Source organism: Hypanus sabinus, chromosome 24, assembly GCF_030144855.1.
Source record: "Hypanus sabinus isolate sHypSab1 chromosome 24, sHypSab1.hap1, whole genome shotgun sequence".
NCBI classification, from domain to species: Eukaryota; Metazoa; Chordata; class Chondrichthyes; order Myliobatiformes; family Dasyatidae; genus Hypanus; species Hypanus sabinus.
This window is the reverse complement of record NC_082729.1, coordinates 37,362,594-37,383,462: the sequence shown is the minus strand read 5'-3', so window position 1 is coordinate 37,383,462 and position 20,869 is coordinate 37,362,594. Positions and strand designations below refer to the sequence as shown.

The following is a 20,869-nucleotide window of genomic DNA, read 5'->3' as shown; positions in this document are numbered from 1 at the left end:
TGGCTGATCTTTCATTGATCTTGTTATAGTTACAATTCTATGTAGCATCAATATATAGATATATTGAGTATGCCCACAAGGAAATGAATCTCAGGGTAGTATCCGATGTAGGTGTTTCCGATGTTGGGGAAGTCCAGAACGAGGATAAAGAGGAAGCCTTTTAGGATGGAGATGAGGAAAAACTTCTTCACACAGAGAGTGGTGAATCTGTGGAATTCTCTGCCACAGGAAACAGCTGAGGCCGGTTCATTGGTTATATTTAAGAGGAAGTTAGATATGGCCCTTGTGGCTAAAGGGATCGGGGGTATGGAGAGAAAGCAGGTACAGGGTTCTGAGTTGGATGATCAGCCATGATCATACTGAATGGCGGTGCAGGCTCGAAGGGCCGAATGGCCTACTCCTGCTCCTATTTTCTATGTTTCTATATGTACTTTGATTTTTAAATTTTCTTTGAACTTTGAACTATAAATATATAACAGCATAATGCTACTGGCGCTGTCATAAATAATGTCTACTGGGTGGTAACAGATTGCACCTGATACCCTTTTCAAATCTCCTGCCTCTGATCATAAGCCTATGCTCTCCTGAGATGTAGATCCTATGTGCCCATGACCTGAGATCTGCCCTGGGATGTGCTGGGACACTCCATCAGTGATGTAACCTGGGGCAACTGGGTCCCAGCACTCAGTCCCCAGCTTGTGTCGCAGTATCGTTGGCCCACGGACCACACCTCTTGATCCTTAGCCATCTGGAGGCTGACTCAGTAACACTCACACCACCAGTTACTGGCCCTCAGCCATTAGGCTCTTGAACAAAAGGTGATAACTAAACTCATCTACTGAGATGTTTCTGCACCCAATGATCTCACTTTAAGGACTCTTTATCTCGTTATTTCATTTTCTTGTTACTTATTGCTATTTATGTATATTTGCATTTGCACATTTTGTTGTCTTCTGCACTCTGGTTAATCTTTCACTGAACCTGTTATAGTTTCTATTCTATACATTTGCTGAGTATGGCCACAGGAAAATGACTCTCAGGGTTGTATGTACCCTGATAATAAAATTTACTTGAACTCTAACCTCTGCAATGGTCCTGATGGCTTGATTCGTTGCCAATGAGAGAGTAGGTTCTGAATAGCGACTCCTGTGTCTGGCACTGCTCTACCAGCTTCTGGTATTTGGCTTTCTTATGCCCCAACGCCTCCTCAATCTGGTCTTCCCAAGGAACTGCCATTTCTACCATGACAACCCGCTTCAATCAGGTCACCCCTCAATCGACCATTTCCATGGAAAAAGTCTTAATCTATGCAACCTCTCCGTGTAACTCAGGTCCCCACCTTGGTGAATCTTTCCTGCACACTTTCTAGTTTAATAACATCTTCCCTCTAATAGGATGACCAAGCCTGTGCTGACATCCCAAGCACAACTTGGGACACATTAGGCCTGTAATATTTTGAACGTTCCCTGTCCGAGTATCTCTCTGAGAAAGCTTTTATATCTGCCTCCACCACCTCCTCCGACACCTCGATCCAAATATTCACCACCCTCAACAGCTAGGAGTTAATGTTGCAGCCCTATAAAACCCTGGTCAGACCACACTTGGAGCATTGTGTACAGTTCTGATCGTCTCACTTCACTGGAATTCAGAAGAATGAGAGAAGATCTTATAGAAACATAAAATTATGAAAGGGCTAGATAAGATAGAGGCAGGAAAGTTGTAGAGAATGATAGGTGAGACTAGAATTAGGGACATAGCCTCAAGATCTGGAGGGGGGGTAGATTTAGGATGGAGATGAGGAGGAACTGCTTTTCCCAGAGAGTGGTGAATCTGTGGAATTCTCTGCACAATGAAGCATTGGAGGTTACCTCAGTAAATATATTTAAGACAAGCTTGGACAGATTTTTGCATAGTAGGAGAATTATGGGTCAAAGGCAGATAGATGGAGATGAATCCATGGCCAAATCAGCCATGATCTTATTGAATGGCAGAGCAGGCTTGATAGGCCAGATGGCCTACTCCTGCTCCTATTTCTATGTTCTCATTATAGAAAGGATGGGAAAGCTTTAGAGAGGATGCAGAGGAGATTTACCAGGATGTGGCCTGAAATAGTGAGCATAGGGCTGTCTGGAGGAAAGGAGAATGAGAGGAAACTTGAAAGAGATGTACAAGAAGTGGACAGTCATTTTCCCAGGGAGGCAATGTCTAATGCCAGTAGACATCCTTTTGGGAACGTCTAGTGGGGAGATGTCCGAGGTAGGTAATTATACACAGAGACTGGGGGGGGGGGCACAGAATGCCCTGCCAGAGGTGTTGACAGAGGCAGAGATATAGGAGCATTTAAGAAACTCTTAGACACATGGGTGAAAGGAAAAGGGAGGGCTATGGTTTTTGAAAGAGGGAAGGGTTAGATTACTTTAGGTTAAAAGGTCAGCACAAGATTGTGGGTCAAAGGGCCTGTATTGTTCTAAAGTCAGAGTTCAGAAGTTCAAAATACTTTTATCATGAATGTATAAATTACACAACTTGAGATTTGTCAGGCAGCCACAAAACAAGAAACCCGAAAGACTCCAATTTTAAAAACTGACCAATGCCCAATGCACAGAGAGAGATGAGAAAAAGAACAAATTGTGCAAACAGTAAGAGTAAGTAAGAGCATTCAGAACTGAAGTGAGTCCACAGACCCGGAACCCGGAGCCTCAGCTTCAGTTCATCACACGGCCCGTGAAGCCTGGAACAGGATACAGGTCCACCTCAGCAGCACAGAGAGCAGAGAAAATGTCGTGGAGCAGCAAGCAGAACTGGCTGGATCCGACACCCTGCCTTTTCAGTCCATCTGGCCCAGTGTTCTAAGCACAGTGTGGGGGAGAAAAACTACCCACAAATCTCCCCTCAATCCCTCACTGTAAACACGTGCCTTCTAGTATTAGACACCCTGCCCGGAGGAAAATGACCCTATCTATGCCCCATCAAAATTCCATACACCTCTCTGCCTACACATTTTGCTATCTCGGTAAAGAAGCTAGCATAATCGATGGCCCTGGACACCCCAGACATTCAGGCTCAAGGACAGCTTCTACCCCGCTGTTATCAGACTCGTGAACAGACCTCCTTACGATAAAGTCCTCCCTCAGGACTTTCCCTGTAGGTGTTACACTTTATTCTGCATTCTGTTACCTCAATGCACTGTGTAATGATCTGACCTGTCTGAACTGTGTACAAGACACATTTTTCACTGCATCTCAGTACATGTCACAGTAATAAACAAGTACCTGTACCAATTGTTTCGGAACCTCCCATTTCCTCAACAAATAACCACCACCCTCCGTGTGAAACATGTGCCCCTCGTGTCTCCTATGTCTTACTGTAAACCTGCACTCTCTAATTAGAGACTCCCCTGTCCCTATTCATAAGACACAGGAGCAAAATTAGGCTATGTAGTCTGCTCCATCATTCGACCATGGCTGATTTATTATCCCTCTCAACACTATTCATCTACCTGCTCTGCTTAATTTTTCACACCCTAACTAATCAAGAACCTATCAACCTCTGCTTTAAATATACCCAATGACTCGGCCTCCACAGCCACCTGTGGCAATGAGTTCCACAGATTCACTACAGAAATTCCTCCTCGTCTCTGTTCTAAAGGGACAGCCCTCTATTCTGAGGCTGCGCCCTCTAAGACTCACTCATTATAGGAAGTATCCTCTCCACATCCAACCTATCCAGGCCTTTCAATATACCATAGTTTTTAAGATCCCCCCACCACATTTTCCTAAGCTCTAGAGGGTGCAGGCCCAGATGACACTAAGACCTCGAATACAAGCATAGCCACTCAACGCTGCAGAGAAACAGCCCCAGCCCATCCAGTCTCTCCTTATAACTCTAGCCCTCCGTTCACAATGACATCTTCATGAATCTTCCCCGCCCCCTCTCCAGCATGGATATCCTTCCCATAGCAGGCCGACCAGTTCTGGCAGACTTTATAATGGATGCGTCTGAGCATTGCAAGGGGAATGGGGTCCGCATTTTGCATCTGGCCTGACAGATTTGCGAGGGGGAGTCTGTGGAAACAGTTTACCTAGAAGATAAACTCATCTGTGGGAAGGTGGAAGGCAGAGCGCGGTGTGCACAGGGAAGACAGCGGGAAAGCATTCCTATCTGTAAATTGAAGGCACCAGCTTTGTGAGTCCTCTCCTGGCTCTGTGCAACAGTCCCTGGCACAAACCCTGTCCAGTACCACTCTCTTCCTCACTTACCCATCTTCCACTCGCTCTCCCCCTCACATTCCTGATCTTCCACTCACTCTCCCCCTCACTTTCCCATCTTCCACTCACTCTCCCCCTCACATTCCTGATCTTCCACTCTCTCCTCCTCACTTTCCCATCTTCCACTCACTCTCCCCCTCACATTCCTGATCTTCCACTCACTCTCCTCCTCACATTCCTGATCTTCCACTCTCTCTCCTCCTCACTTTCCCATCTTCCACTCACTCTCCCCCTCACATTCCTGATCTTCCACTCTCTCTCCTCCTCACTTTCCCATCTTCCAGTCGCTCTCCCCCTCACATTCCTGATCTTCCACTCTCTCCTCCTCACTTTCCCATCTTCCACTCACTCTCCCCCTCACATTCCTGATCTTCCACTCACTCTCCTCCTCACTTTCCCATCTTCCACTCACTCTCCCCCTCACATTCCTGATCTTCCACTCGCTCTCCCCCTCACATTCCTGATCTTCCACTCTCTCTCCTCCTCACTTTCCCATCTTCCACTCGCTCTCCCCCTCACATTCCTGATCTTCCACTCTCTCTCCTCCTCACTTTCCCATCTTCCACTCGCTCTCCCCCTCACATTCCTGATCTTCCACTCTCTCTCCTCCTCACTTTCCCATCTTCCACTCGCTCTCCCCCTCACATTCCTGATCTTCCACTCTCTCTCCTCCTCACTTTCCCATCTTCCACTCGCTCTCCCCCTCACATTCCTGATCTTCCACTCTCTCTCCTCCTCACTTTCCCATCTTCCACTCACTCTCCCCCTCACATTCCTGATCTTCCACTCGCTCTCCCCCTCACATTCCTGATCTTCCACTCTCTCTCCTCCTCACTTTCCCATCTTCCACTCGCTCTCCCCCTCACATTCCTGATCTTCCACTCACTCTCCCCCTCACAATCCTGATCTTCCACTCACTCTCCCCCTCACATTCCTGATCTTCCACTCTCTCTCTCCCCCTCACTTTCCCATCTTCCACTCACTCTCCCCCTCACATTCCTGATCTTCCACTATCTCTCCTCCTCACTTACCCATCTTCCACTCTCTCTCTCCTCCTCACTTTCCCATCTTCCACTCTCTCTCTCCTCCTCACTTTCCCATCTTCCACTCTCTCTCTCCCCCTCACATTCCTGATCTTCCACTCTCTCTCCTCCTCACTTTCCCATCTTCCACTCACTCTCCCCCTCACATTCCTGATCTTCCACTCTCTCTCCTCCTCACTTACCCATCTTCCACTCGCTCTCCCCCTCACATTCCTGATCTTCCACTCTCTCTCCTCCTCACTTACCCATCTTCCACTCTCTCTCTCCTCCTCACTTTCCCATCTTCCACTCTCTCTCTCCTCCTCACTTTCCTATCTTCCACTCACTCTCCCCCTCACACTCCTGATCTTCCACTCTCTCCTCCTCACTTTCCCATCTTCCACTCACTCTCCCCCTCACATTCCTGATCTTCCACTCTCTCTCTCTCTCCTCCTCACTTTCCCATCTTCCACTCACTCTCCTCCTCACTTTCCCCTTCCACTCACTCTCCCCCTCACATTCCTGATCTTCCACTATCTCTCCTCCTCACTTTCCTCATCTTCCACTCACCATCCTCCCTCACTTTCCTCATCTTACTCTCCTCCCTCACTTCCCCATCTTCCACACACTCCTCCCTCACTTTCCTCAACTTGCACTCACTCTCCTCCCTCAATTTCCCCATCTTCCACTCACTCTGCTCCCTCAATTTCCACTCACTCTCCCCCTCATGTCCATCATCTTCCACTCACTCTCCCCCTCATTTTCCCATCTTCCACTCACTCTCTCCCTCACATTCCTCTTCTACTCACTCTCCTCCCTCACATTCCTCATCTTCCACTCACTCTCCTCCCTCACTTTCACGATCTTCCACTCACTCTCCCTTTAAAACTCCTTTCTCCAACTTACTCTCCCCATCTGTCACTTACTTCCCCACTCTCCCCTCTCACCAATCCTGATTCTCCCTCCGTTTCCCTCTCTCACTCTCCTGTCCCCTCACTCACTCTTGCACTAACACACCCTATCCCACACACTCACCCCTCTCTCTTTTGCCCACTGTCTGTTGGGTGTGGTCTTTCATCAATTCAATTGTGGTTCTTTGATTTACTGTAGATGCCCGCAAGAAAATATATTTCAGGGCTGAATATAGTGACATGCTCTTTGATAACAAATGTACGTTGAATGTTACCCCACTTGCTATCTCTCCAACTAACCCACCCTTCCCACTCACTCTCACTCTACCCCTTCTGCAAATTCTTTTCTTCCCTCTATCACTACCTTCCCTCTCTCTCACTAGCTCGCCATCCCTCCTTTTTTCACATTAATTCCCCCAATCTCCAACGGTAACTGCCCCTCCCTTCTTCCCTCTCTTTCTCTTTCTCACCAACTCCCCCTCTCCCACTTTCTTACAAACTCCTCCTCCCACTCTCCCCCTCACCCTCTCACATGTCTCTTTTTCTAACTCCCTCTCTCTCACTAATTGCACCTCACTCTCTTGCTAACTCCCTCCTCCCTCTCACTCTTAGTAACTTCCCATCCCCCTCTTTCTCACTAACTCTACACCCCTCTTTCTCAGTAATTCTACATCCCTCTCTCACTAACTCCCATCCCTCACTCTCTCACTCTGAATCCCTCTCTCTCTCTCACTAACTCACCTCCCTGTCTCTCTCATTAACATCCCATCCTCTCTATGAGAGAGAAAAGGTGAGTTAGTGACAGGGAGGGGAGGGAGGAGGGAGAGAGTGAGAGAGGGGAGGGAGGAGGGAGAGAGTGAGAGAGGGGAGGGAGGGGGTTATTGAGAGAGGGTGTGAGAAAGGAAGCAGGTTTGTGCCTCTCTAACTCCCAATAACTCTCCCTCTCTCTCATTGTCACCCTCCCCCTCACATTAGCCCCCTCATCTATCTCCACTAATTCCCCTCCACCCTCTCACACTCACCCCTCCGTCTCTGGAGACTCATTCCCTCGCTCTCACATTATCCCCTTCTCTCCAACTCCCCCCATCTCACTACCTCCTTCTCCCTCCCTCTCTCTAACCTGTTTCTCATTTTCTTTCTTTTTTCCCCTCTTTCTTACATACTTTTTCCCTCTCTCCTCGCTCCCCATTTCTTCCACCCTCACTTACGTCTCTACCTGTTCTCTCTCTGCACCTCTCTCCTCTGCCCTTCCAACTTTTCTCTCTTTCTCTCTCCCCCTCCGTCTCTCAATGTGGCCTATCTCTGTCATTCTCCTCTGCATGTCTCTGCCTGCCCTTCTCCCTCACCCTCATCTGCTTTCCTCTTCTATTTATCCCCCTCATTCTTCCAAACATTATCCCTTCCTACCCAGCCCCCATTTCCTTCTTATTCTACTACTCTGACCCCTCTCCCTCACGATCCCACCCTCCCTCATTCTCCCCTCTCCCATTCCCCTTCTCTCCCCCTCAGTCGCCTCCTTACTCTCCCACTCACTCCCCCTCTCTCTGGCTTATTCCCCCCTTCACTCCTGTTCATTCTCCCCCTCATTCTCTCTCCCTCTCCCATTCACTCTTTAACCCTCCCCCTCACTCTCCCCCGTCCCCCAGACTGAGTCCATTGCCAGGGGCACATCCTCCCGTGGAGCCCTGGAGTATGTTAACATGAAGTTTTTGATTCTTTGGCTGGACATAGTCATACTCTCTGGCCTCCCTGTCTGTCACAGGAGGCATTTTGTGAAACGGAGGGACTGAGAGACAGCAGAAAGCCAGTAATCATTATCTCCTCCATGTCTCTACCGGTGGATAACCAACGTCAGCTAGATATCGCAGCAGCCTCCAGCCGAACAATGCATAACAAAATCCTGCCACAGCGCTCTCGATGTTTCGTAAAAAGCTGCCGAGCCTCGAAAGGAGATTCTCTCAGGGGTAGGGGCTGGACAGGCTTAAGGTTACAGAGATGGGAAGGGGTGTAAGAGCTGGAGGGGGTTACAGAGACGATGAGGGGTATAGGGGCGAATGGGTGTTACAGAGACGGTGAGGGGTGTAGGGGAGAATGGGGGTTACAGAGACGGTGAGTGGTGTAGAGGCTGGAGGGGGTTACAGAGACGGTGAGGAGTACAGGGGCTGGAGGGGGTTACAGAGACGGTGAGGAGTGCAGGGGCTGGAGGGGGTTACAGAGACGGTGAGGAGTGCAGGGGCTGGGGGGGTTACAGAGACGGTGAGGAGTGTAGGGGCTGGAGGGGGTTACAGAGACGGTGAGGAGTGTAGGGGCTGGAGGGGGTTACAGAGATGGTGAGGAGTGTAGAGGCTGGAGGGGGTTACAGAGACAGTGAGGAGTGTAGGGGCTGGAGAGGGTTACAGAGACGGTGAGGGGTGTAGAGGCTGGAGTGGGTTACAGAGACGATGAGGAGTGCAGGGGCTGGAGGGGGTTACAGAGACGGTGAGGGGTGAAGAGGCTGGAGGGGGTTACAGAGACGATGAGGAGTGCAGGGGCTGGAGGGGGTTACAGAGACGATGAGGAGTGTAGAGGCTGGAGGGGGTTACAGAGACGGTGAGGAGTGTAGAGGCTGGAGGGGGTTACAGAGACAGTGAGGAGTGTAGGGGCTGGAGAGGGTTACAGAGACGGTGAGGGGTGTAGAGGCTGGAGGGGGTTACAGAGACGGTGAGGGGTGTAGGGGAGAATGGGGGTTACAGAGATGGTGAGGGGTGTAGGGGCTGGAGGGGGTTACAGAGACGGTGAGGAGTGTAGGGGCTGAAGGGGGTTACAGAGACAGGGAGGAGTGTAGAGGCTGGACTGGGTCACAGAGACGGTGAGGGGTGTAGGGGCTGGAGGGGGTTACAGAGACAGTGAGGAGTGTAGGGGCTGGAGGGGGTTACAGAGATGGGGAGGAGTGTAGGGGCTGGAGGGGGTTACAGAGACGGGGAGGAGTGTAGGGGCTGGAGAGGGTTACAGAGACGGGGAGGAGTGTAGAGGCTGGAGGGGGTTACAGAGACAGTGAGGAGTGTACGGGCTGGAGGGGGTTACAGAGACGGTGAGGAGTGTAGAGGCTGGAGAGGGTTACAGAGACAGGGAGGGGTGTAGGGGCTGGAGGGGGTTACAGAGACAGGGAGGAGTGTAGGGGCTGGAGAGGGTTACAGAGACGGGGAGGAGTGTAGAGGCTGGAGGGGGTTACAGAGACAGTGAGGAGTGTACGGGCTGGAGGGGGTTACAGAGACGGTGAGGAGTGTAGAGGCTGGAGAGGGTTACAGAGACAGGGAGGGGTGTAGGGGCTGGAGGGGGTTACAGAGATGGGGAGGAGTGTAGAGGCTGGAGGGGGTTACAGAGACAGTGAGGAGTGTACGGGCTGGAGGGGGTTACAGAGACGGTGAGGAGTGTAGAGGCTGGAGAGGGTTACAGAGACAGGGAGGAGTGTAGAGGCTGGAGGGGGTTACAGAGACAGTGAGGAGTGTAGGGGCTGGAGGGGGTTACCGAGACGGGGAGGAGTGTAGAGGCTGGATGGGGTTACAGAGACAGTGAGGAGTGTAGGGGCTGGAGGGGGTTACAGAGACGGGGAGGAGTGTAGAGGCTGGACTGGGTCACAGAGACGGTGAGGAGTGTAGGGGCTGGACTGGGTCACAGAGACAGTGAGGAGTGTAGGGGCTGGAGGGGGTTACAGAGACGGGGAGGCGTGTAGAGTCTGGACTGGGTCACAGAGACGTGGAGCCCAGAGGAGGTTAAAGAGGGAACGATGTATAGACTTGAGGAGTTACAGAGGCAGAGAGGGTAACAGAGGGTAAGAGGAGGTCACAGAGTGTTTTAGGGGAGGCAGGGAATTCACAAAGACAGAGGGAGGTTGTTACCTAGACGGAGGGATGTAAGAGAGGGAGGGGTGTAGGGGAGAGAGGGGTTAGAGAGACAGGGAGGGGTGTAGGGGCTGCAGAGTGTCACAGAGATGGGAAAGACAGTTAGGGAATGGAGGGGGTTTTAGTGATGGGGAAGGGTGTATGGATGGGGCGGGGGGGTTGTATAGACCAGAGGGGGTTCAAGGCTTTGGACAAATGTCAATGTTACTACACCAAAAGCTGCAGTGAGTCGGCAAATGCAGGGTCAACGGGTGACAGGCTGAGGGCTCTTGGGGATCGGGAGGGGCTCGAGTTTACAGAGGGGAGGGGTGGGGGAATTTCACCGAACGCTCCATCTACTGTCCGAGCGAGAGGGAGGAGGAAGTGACACGCCCAGCTGGTGGAGGCAATAAGCAACTTGCCTTCTCTGCTTCTCAGCTTCCCTCCAACTTCCCAACCCAGATCCTCGAACACTCTCGGTGGCATCTACCGGACCCCATCTCTGGTCAGCACAGCGCGACCCGAGCCTCCTCTGCCCTCAACTTTCTCCGCCCCCACCGAACGCTCAGAAATTTGTGGCCTGGCTTCCTGTTGTTTTCAGCCTCCAGTGGGATCTTACTGTGCACCTTCTGCCAGCCCTTTCCTTGGGGGGGGGGAGAGGGGGAGGGAGTGGAAGCGACTGGGTGGAGGGGGAAGAGGGGGAACGTGGTTAAAGGCGTTGAGTGAGGGCTTGGGTGAAGGGAGTGAGCCAGCATAATAGTCAGGCACTGGGAGGGCAGAGTGTGAGGTGGGGGGGGGGGGGTGTCTGGTGGCAGAAAGGGAGGGGGGGGGTAAGAGAAATTAATTGGCAGAGGAGGAGCAGTGGAGGGGTGGGCTAGATTTCACCACCACTGGACCCTAACCGCTCATCACCCCTTCCAACTCCCAGCTAACAGATCCCCGGCAGAGAAGGGGAGAATTTGAGAATTTGACCACCCCTCCAAACCCCCCCCCCCCCCACCCGACCCAGTACACTCAGTTATCGAAAAGGTGATGGAAATCGAGACGGGACCGACTCATTTCAGGCTGCCCAGAGGCTGGTGGGGGGGGGGGGGGGGGCACACCGAGATCAGAAACCGTGGAGATAACAATCTGACAAAAGGAACCAACCTTGTAGAAGCGAGTCACCAGAGAGAGAAGATATGTATTTATAAAACAGGATCCTTGCGCAGGACGCAGCGATAGTCCCTCCACTATCTCCTATCTCTTGGTCCGTAGAACGATATCAGGCAGGCGGGAGCGGGTGATTAGAGCCACTGATATGTGGGTGATAGTTTTATGCTGGCTGGATCGCAGTCAGAAAGGGGAGGTGGGGGGAGTTGGTTAGTGAGAGGCGGAGGGGTGGGGAGGGGGGAGGAGGGAGATTCAGAGAGAGAGAGAGAGAGAGAGCGCGCATGATGGGCTGTCCCATTGACGCTCCGCCTCTTAGGCAGTCTGAAGCCTCGCCCGTCCCAGAGAGCAGGGGTAGTGAGTGGGGAGGCGGCAGGCTCAAGCCTCCAGATCGAGGAGGTGGGTGGGGTGGGGGGGTGGGTTCTATCTCCCAGGGCCAATGCCCTCTGAGGTCTCAGCAGCTCCCAGTAGAGATCTTGGGGGGGGTGGTTTCCTTGGTCCTGATCTGACCGTGGCACAGACACAAATGCAGCTTTTGGTCACCGTGCTGCGGGAAAGATGTTACTAAATTGGAAAGAATGCAGGAAAAAAGATTACCGGCATGACTTTTAGAACATCAGAAAGTACAACACAGTACAGGCTCTTCAGCCCACGATGTTGTGCCTACTCCAAGATCAATATAAACCTTCCCTCCCACATAGCCTCTCATTTTTCTATCATCTGTCTGTCTATCTAAGAGTCTTGTAAGTGTCCCTAATATGTCTGCCTGTCCCTCCACCCCTGGCAGGGCGTTCCATGGACCCACCACTCTGTGTGTAAGGAAACTTAGCTCTGGCTTTTCCCCTAAACATTCCTCCTCTCAGTGGATTTCCTCTGGTCTTGGCTGCTGCCATCCCGGATAAAAGGCACCGGCTGTCTGCTCTGTCTATGCCTCCCATAATCTTATACACCTCTATCAAGTCACTCCAAAGAGAAAAGCCTTGGCTCCGCCAGCCTTTCCTCTGATCTGGGTAAATCTCCCCGCAGCTTCTTGTCACTGAACTGAATAATTGAAGGTTCCAAGAAGCGAACAGTTGAAGGGCAGTAGCTGTTCTTGAACAAGACAAAGTTCAGGCCCTTCTGCCCATGTTACTGTGCTGGCCCTTTAACCCACTCTAAGATCAATTTAGCCCTTCCCTCCTTTACTCCTCCATTTTTCTTTCACCCACGTGCCATACTTAATGAGAGTTCCAGGCACTCTGTGTGGAAAGGCCTACCTCTGACAGCCCCCGAAACTTTCCTCCACTCAGCTTAAACAGATATCCACTGGTATTGGCCGTTGCAGCCTGTCCACGCTGTCTACGCCTCTCATCATCTTGCACACCTCTGCCAAGTCCCCTTTGCTCTAAAGGGGAAAGGCCTAGCTGGCTCACCCTATCCCACGTCACTAAAACAAGCTGTCTGGTCAAAGTCACATTGCAGCTACGTGGGAGAGACCCATATTCACAGCGTGGCTACGTGAGCACTCAGAGGCCAGGGATCCTCAGTAAATTAACTCACCTCCCAACTCCCCTAAACCATTAACCCGTCTACACGGCATGAGAGCATGGGCCAATTCCAAGCCTGGAGTCTTTCGTCATATTCCTAACTCATAGATGGGAGAGACATGACATGGTGGATGTGGAGTGCATGGACTAACTCCACCCAGGCAACTGGGAAAGTGTCCCGTCACACTCCTGACTTATAGATGAGGCAGAGGTAATGTGGCGGATGTGGAGTGTGTGGACTAACTTCACCCAGGGAAGTGGGGAGTGTCTTGTAGAGGAGGGAGAGGGGGAAGATAATAATGTGGATGTGAAGTGCCTGGACTAACTTCGCCCAGGCAAGTAGGCTGTATTCCATCACACTCCTGACTCAAGCGTTATAAATGGGTTATTGGCTTTGGGGAGCTAGTCTCCCTAGGATCCCTGGCCTCTGAGCTGCTTGTGTAACCAAACTGGTGGATAAGGTCCCTCCCATATGATGGCAATATGACACTAACCAGATTTCTTGTTTGAGTGATGTGGGGCGATAGGGAAACTACAGGATGAAAATGCCTCAGCTCCACCTGGAACAGAATATAGCATGTGAACAGGCCCTTTGGCCCAACCCGTTCGTGCTGCCCAGCCAGTAATTTGGCCCGCAGGACTCGTATCCTCTCCTTTTCGTGTACTTATCTAGATGGCTTTTTGTGTGCACATCTCAACCACTATTTCTAGCAGCTCATTCCAAATACACACCACCCTTACGTGTGAAGAAGCTTCCCCGATGTCCCTTTTAAATCTTACTGATACCCTCTTTCTCCCTGGGAAAAAGACTATCTGCTTTTGCAACCCCCCCCTCCCCCCCACAAGCTTACATACTTCTATCGGGTCACTCCTGCGGGCTGCACGGTAGCACAACACTTTACAACGTAAACAACCTGGGTTCAATTCCCATCACTGCTGGTAAGGACCTTGTAGGTTCTCCCCGTGACTGTGTGGGTGTCCTTCGGTGCTCCAGGTCCAAAGACATGCTGGTTGGTTGGTTAATTGATCATTGTAAATTGTCTTGTGATTAGGCTAGGATTAAATCAGGGGATTGTTGGGAGGCATGGCTCGAAGGGCCAGAAGGGCCTCAGTAATTTTCTTTTAAATGTCCTATGTTCGAGGGATTAAACCATTAAACTCATATAGGAGCAGAATTAGGCCATTCAGTCCATCAAGTCAGCTCGACCATTCCATCATAGCTGATCTATTTTCGCTGTTATCTTCATTCTCCTGCCTTCTCCCTGTAACATTTGACACCCTGACTAATCAAAAAACTATTAACCTCGGTTTTAAAGATGGCCAATGCCTTGGCCACCACAGCTGTCTGTGAAAATGAATCCCACAGATTCACCACCCTCTGGCTAAAGTTATTCCTCCTCATCTCTGTTCTAAGGTGCAAAGTAAATTTATTATCAAAGTCTCCATATACAATCCTGAGATTCACTCTCTTGTGGGCATATTCAGTAACTCCATAATAGAATAATAACCATAATAGAATCAGTGAAAGACAGCGTCAACTTGTACATTCAACCAGTATGCAAAAAACAAGCTGTGTGAATACATAAAAGGAAGAAAGAACAATAATAAATAAATAAGCAATAGATATCAAGAACATGAGATGAAGAGTCTTTGAAAGTGAGCCCCTGGGTTGTGGGAACAGTTCAATGATGGGGTAGGTGAAGTTGTCGCCTTTGGTTCAGAAGCCTGATGGTTGAGGGGTAATTACTGTTCCTGAATCTGCTGGTTTGAGTCCTGAGGCTCCTGTACCTCCCTCCTGATGGCAGCAGTGAGAAGAGAGCATGTGCTATGTGGTGGGGGTCCCTGATGATGGATGCTGCTTTGGTGATGGGGAGGGCTTTATCCGTGATGGACTGAGCCATGAACTTCTGAAGCTCTAGTCTCTGCAACCTCTCCTTGTAACTCAGGCCCCCAAGTCCAGGTGAATCTTTTCTGCACTCTTTCTAATTTAGTAACATCTCCCCACAAACCAAAGGGTGACCAAAACTGGACACATTACTCCAAGTATTAAAGGGATTCTCGAACTAGCAACTTTGTCAGTGCCTTGCTGCCTTGGTACTGTGCAGATGAGGTGGTGAACTTGGCAGCTTTGATGATAAGGCCTTGAGGCTTCCGTTTCTGCTGACCGAAGGGGTGTCCACCAAGTCTGACAACAAATACCACAGCCTGGGTTTCCACCCATCCGACTCCACATTATAGAACACTACAGCACAGTACAAGCACTTTTGCCCACGATGTTGTGCCGACTTTTTAACCTTTCCCTCACAACTAAGAGTCACTTAAATATCCCTAATATATCTGCCTCTAGAATTATCCCTGGCAGCACCTATGTTACAAAAACCTATCTCTGACATCCCCCCTGTTCTTTGTTCCAATCACCTTAAAACGTTTGCCCTTTTGTGTTAGTCTTTCTGCCCTGGGAAAAAGTCTCTGACAGTCCACACCATCTATGGCTCTTATCGTCTAATACACCTCTGTCAAGTCACCTCTCATCCTCCTTCACTCCAGAGTGAAAAGCTTACTCAACCTTTCCTCATAAGACGTGCTCTCTAATCCAGGCAGTGTCCTGGTAAGTCTCCTCTGCAACCTCTCTAAAGCTTCCACACCCTTCCTATGGTGACCAGAAATGAGCACAATACTCCAACTGTGGTCTAACTAGGGTTTTATGGAGCTGCAACATTACCTTATGGCTCTTGAACTCAGTCCTCCAACCAACGAAGGATGAAACACCTTCTTAACACCCCCCCAACCAACTTTCGACAAGATGGTGACATGGTCGGATGCAACAGCTTTTACGATGTCAACCTAAGGTGTTATTGTCCGTTTTTAATGTATTTTTTTTACTATCACATGACCCTGCCAGACTGCAGATCTACCCCATCAGCGAGTCGCTGGCTGGCAGAGAAATTGAAGGAGCTAGACTTCATCTGGACCGCGGTGCTGACTGAGACAGAGAGACGTCAGAGGAGTCAGTGCGCGAAGGAGGCGTGCAGTCTAACAGCGAGTGCTCATCTTAGTCGTGATCGCAGGACCCAGTTGGACATTGGTGGCGTGGAATGCCACAAATCCGGTTCACGGATTTATTGGTGAATGGTGGGGGAGCTGTGTGGCCTCAGTCACAGTGAGGACTAGACCTCAAGCGTGGTGCTGCTGGTTTGCAGCCTCCCGGGGGGGAGGTGTCAGAGTCAGGTGCTTCGATGGAGTGTCCGAGGTGGTGAGATGCGGCGTCAATGCTGGAATCCGTGCTCCAACCCCCCTCCCTCCCCCTATCCAAGGGTTCGCTCGGCAGAAGACAAGCTGCCTTCTGTTCGACTGTAGACTCAGGGACTTGGACTATATTTTTTTGTGTGACTGTAGTTTCCTGTTATATTATACGTGCTTTGTGCTGTGTTTTGCACCTTGGTGACACTGTTTCATTTAGCTGTATTCATGTATGGTTGAATGGGAAGTAAACTTGAAATTGCATGGCAGCTTCGAGCGATCTATAGACATGACCCCAAAAGCATCCCGCCGCTAATTTTGTAATCTGCATCAAGTTCAACCTGAATCACTTCACACTTTTCCAGGGCGATTTCCACCTGCTTCGTATTAGTGTCCCGTTGTAACGTACGTCAAGCTTCTGAACTGTCCACAACACCGCCAACCTTCGTGTCATCTGCAAACTTACTATCTCACCCTTCCACCACCTCATCCGCTATCTGCCTGTCTAAGAGTCACATAAATGTCCCTAATGTATCTGCCTCTAACACCACCCCTGGCAGCACATTCCACTTTGAGTGTAAAAGATCCCTCCTCTACACTCCTCCAATTACCTCAACAGTTTGCCCCCCTTGTATGAGAGAAGGATCAACAACTTCCTTTTAAAGTGCCTTCATCACATCTTGGGTGTCTCCTGGAGTGACAGAGTACCCACTGCTGAGGCTCTCTCTGGTGCTGGTTTCCCTAGCATATACACCCTGCTCTGGCAGCGTAGGTGCCCCTGGCTGGGCCATTTCTGCAGCATCCCAAAAGACGTCCTCTACGGCGAGCTGGCTTCAGCTGAGAGAATCTCTGGCTGCCCACAACTGCGCTACAAGGATGTCTGAAAGTGAGTCATGAGTCAAGTTCAAAGTAAAATTTATTATCAAAACACATATACATTACCATATACAACCCTGAGATTAATTCTCCTGCAGGCATAGTCAGCTAATCTGTAGAATAATAACTATAATGGGACCAATCGGAGTGCAGAGGACAACAAACTGTGCAAATGCAAATGCAAATATAAATAAATATAATAAGAACACGGGATAAAGAGTACTTGAAGTGAGATAATTGGTTGTCGGAACATCACAATGATGGGGCAAGTGAGTGCAGTTGTCCCCTTTTGTTCAGGAACCTGATGGTTGAGGGATAGTAACTGTCCTTGAACCTGGTGGTGTGAGACCTGAGGCTCTTGCGCCTTCTACCTGATGGCAGCAGCGAGAAAAGAGCGTGGCCTGGGTGATGAGGATCTCTGATGATGGATGCTGCTTTCCTACAGCAGCATTTCATGTAGATGCACTCAGTGGTTGGGAGGTCTTTACCTGTGATGGACTGGGCTGAACAACATCGAGTCCTGGGAGGAACTTGCAGCCGTCCGCACCAGATGGAGAAGCACTCTGAAACAACACCCTAAGTCAGGTGAGGGAAAATCCCTGAAAGCGGTAGGAGACAAACGGGCCTGTTGAAAGGAACGCTGCACCCCCAGCGGAGCTGACACCAGATACAGATGCCACCTCTGCAACTCTCGCTTGGTCTCGTCAGCCACAGATGGCGCTGCTCCGAAAGCGTGGAAAACTGGGACGCAGCTTCCACAGGGACCTGGGCCAACTGAGGGCCACCCCCATACCCTCTCGTATAAGCCATTTCTGCCCTAGGGAAGAGTCTCCAGCTGTCCAAGACATAGTTCACTCAACCTGTCCTCTTATGACATGCATGGACCACCGTGTGGTGGTGTAGCCATGACAGCACCAGCAATGAACATCTGGGGTTCGATTCTCCTTGCTGTGTGACCGGCTGCTCCCACATTCCACAGACATACTGTTTGGGTTAGTAAGTTTTGGGAATGCTATGCTAGTGCCAGATGCCTGGCACTACCTACGGGGCTGCCCCCAGCACATCTTCAACGCAAACGACAGATTTCACTGTGCGTTTCAACATACATTTGACGAATAAAGCTCCTCTTTAAAATCTCTAACACAAGAGGTCCTGCAGGTGCTGGAAATCCAGAGTAACACACACACAAAATGCTGGAGGAGCTCAGCAGGTCATGCAGCATCTATGGAAATGAATAAACAGTCGGCATTTCAGGCTTAGGCCTTTCATCAGGACTGGAAAGGAAGGGCTAACATGCTAGAGTAACAAAGGGGTGGGGGGAGGAGAATGAGGGCAAGCTAGAAGGTGATAGGAGAAGCCAGCTGGGTGGTGGGGTGGGACTTAAGTAAGAAGCTAGGAGGTGATAGGTGGAAAAGGCAAAGGGCTGGAGAAGAAGGAACCTAATTAGGAGAGGAGCATTGACTGTGGGAGAAAGTGAAGGAGGAGAGACACCAGCAAGGTGAGGAGAAGTGGTAAAAGGCCAGAGTGGGGAATTAAAGCAGAGGGGGAGGCAGAGGGGAGAAAAGATCACCAAAAGTTGGAGAAATCAATGTTCATGCCTTCAGGTTGGAGACTACCTGGACGGAATATGAGGTGTTGCTCCTCCATTCTGAGAGTGCCCTCATCACGGCAGAAGAGGAGGCCACAGATGAACATGTCAGAACAGGAATGGGGGAACTGAAATGGTTGACCACCGGGAAATTCCGCTTTTTTGCGGATGGAGCTTGAGATGGTTAAAATCTTTAATCCAGGCTGCATCCTGGTAAATCTCCTCTGCACCCTCTCCAAAGCTCCCACGTCCTTCCTATAATGAGGTGACCAGAACTGAACATAAGACTCCAAGTGCAGTCTGATCAGCTTTTCAGAGCCACAACGTAGGTTGTGCACTCCACCGACAACCCCTATGACTTTTAATGTCTGCGTGTTACCTCCCCTTCCTCTTCACCATCTCCACCATAAGGTGGACAACCCAAGTCCCTAGCCGTTCCAGTGCCTCTCCTCCACAGCTGCCCCAAGGCTCAGCCAACCCTTCTAATCTGCAGTGGACAAATCTCCACACCGTACGTCATATATCTGCATCCTTTACAACTAAAGCAATTGCCATTTTAAAGCTCATGTCTAACCACCACACAAAGCGCGTTTTCCTGCTGGCCACCTACTTCAGTTCAATCTCCCATTCTGCCATGTCGGTCTGTGGCTTCCTCTACTACCGCAATGAGGTTGGAGGAGCAACACCTCAAATCTGTCTGGGTAGCCACCAGCCTGACAGCATGAACATCGATTTCTTTAACTTCTGGTAATTTATCTCCCCTCCCTTCTTCCCTCTTTTTCCATTACCCATTCTGGCTCCCTTCCTACCCCTTCTCTTCACCTGCCCAATGCCTCCCTCTGGAGCCCTTTCTCCAATGGTCCACTCCCCTCTCCTTTCAGATTCCTGCTTCTTCAGCCTTTACCTCTTTGACCTACCACCTCCCAGCTTCTTATTTTACTCTCCCTCCCTCACCTAGTCTCACCTATTACCTACCAGCTTGTAGTCTGTCTCCTCCCCTCCCACCTTCTAATTCTGGTTTCTGCCATCTTCCTTTCCAGTCCTGATGAACAGTCTCAGCCCAGAACTCATCTATAAACTCGCTTCTTTATTTTCCTCCATAGATGCTACCTAGTTGAGTTCCTCTGGTATTTTTTGTGTTTCTCTGAATTTCTTGCAGTTGTCATGTTTTAGAGCATAAAACCATAAGACATCGGAGCGGAATCAGGGCCATTTGGCCCATCAAGTCTGCTCTGTCATTCCAACATAGCTGATTTACTTTCCTTTTCAACCCCATTCTCCAGTCTTCTCCCCATTACCTTTGAAACCTTGAATAATCAAGAACCTATTAACCCCCACTTTAAACATACCCAATGGTGGCCTCCACAACCATCTGTGGCAATGAATTCCACAGATTTGTTACCAACTGGCCAAAGAAATTTCTCCTCATCTCTGACTTAAAGGACTTTGTACTACTCTGAGGCTGTGTCCTCTGGTCCTAGACTTCTCCACCATAGGAAATACCCTCTCTATGTCCATTCTATCTAGGCCTTTCAATGTTCAATAGGTTTCAATGAGATCCCCCTTCATTCTTCTAAACTCCAACAAGTACAGGCCCGGTTTTGGAAGTCAGGCTTACCAGGAGTCGCTCAAGACAATTGGCCGTTCTGCCTGCTCCTCGGACCTCGCTAGCTGTGCACTCCATCTGTGAAGGACTTCGGGGGCAGGATTAGAAAATGGCGGCATGCCCAGTTATCAGCAGGGGGCAGGGAGAGATGGACAGAGTGATTCCTCTGGCTCCAAACCCAGAATCGACAGGCTGCAAAGCAAACAGAAAGGTGCGGCCATTACAGACATCAATGGCATTATGGGTCCATTCAGAGTTCCCTGCAGCACAGGTAAAGCCCTCCCCACCGCTGAGTACCTCTACAAGGAGTGTTGTAGCAGGAAAGCAGCAACCATCATCAAGGCCCCCCACCATCCAATCCATGCCCTCTTCTCACTGCTATCAGGCTCCTGAACCAGCGTGGATAACTTCTCTCATCTCAACACTGAACTGATTCCACAACCTACAGACTCACTTTCAAGAACTCGTTACAACTCTCGTTCTCAGTGTTGTATTTTTATTTACTAAGTCTGTATTACTTTGCCCATTGGTTGTTTGTCAGTCTTTATGTCTAGTATTCTTTATTTTTCCTGTAAATGCCTGTAAGAAAACAAATCTAATAGCATGATGCTCCCTTGTCACCATCTTTCTCTCAGCACTGTCCCTCCAGCGGCACCCCTCCCACAGTGCAGCGCTCCCTCCTCGGCGCTCTGAGAGACCGGAATAGCTTCCATTTGTGTGTCAACCAACGGCCTCCTGTCTATGACAGCTCACTTGATTACATGCCACAGTCCTCTGCGGATATGAGGGAGGCATCACGCTGGTGTTCAGACGGGAATTGGGA

At 50.1% G+C, this 20,869-nt stretch overlaps 2 protein-coding genes across 4 annotated transcripts in view; both read right to left on the bottom strand.

The window, feature by feature from the left end:
* Nucleotides 1-11,455, bottom strand: part of LOC132380670 (endothelial transcription factor GATA-2-like) — a 41,054-nt gene extending 29,599 nt beyond the window's left edge. For both annotated transcript variants that reach the window (XM_059949652.1, XM_059949654.1), the window contains exon 1: nucleotides 11,211-11,455. The gene's annotated coding sequence lies outside the window, so the exon portion shown is untranslated. The remainder of the gene's footprint in view (nucleotides 1-11,210) is intronic.
* Nucleotides 11,456-16,925: 5,470 nt separating this feature from the next.
* cdk20 (cyclin dependent kinase 20) overlaps nucleotides 16,926-20,869 on the bottom strand; it is a 61,905-nt gene continuing 57,961 nt past the window's right edge. The window contains exons 8-9 of one of the 2 annotated variants that reach the window (XR_009507840.1): nucleotides 20,059-20,238; nucleotides 16,926-17,415 (exon numbers count right to left, since the gene is read on the bottom strand). Coding sequence is in view for 1 of the 2 variants with exons in the window: in XM_059949651.1 (XP_059805634.1) it covers nucleotides 20,149-20,238 (90 nt within the window). In the remaining variant the exon portion in view is untranslated. Of the gene's footprint in view, nucleotides 17,416-19,410; nucleotides 20,239-20,869 lie in introns of those variants that run through there. The other variant, XM_059949651.1, reaches the window with a different exon arrangement.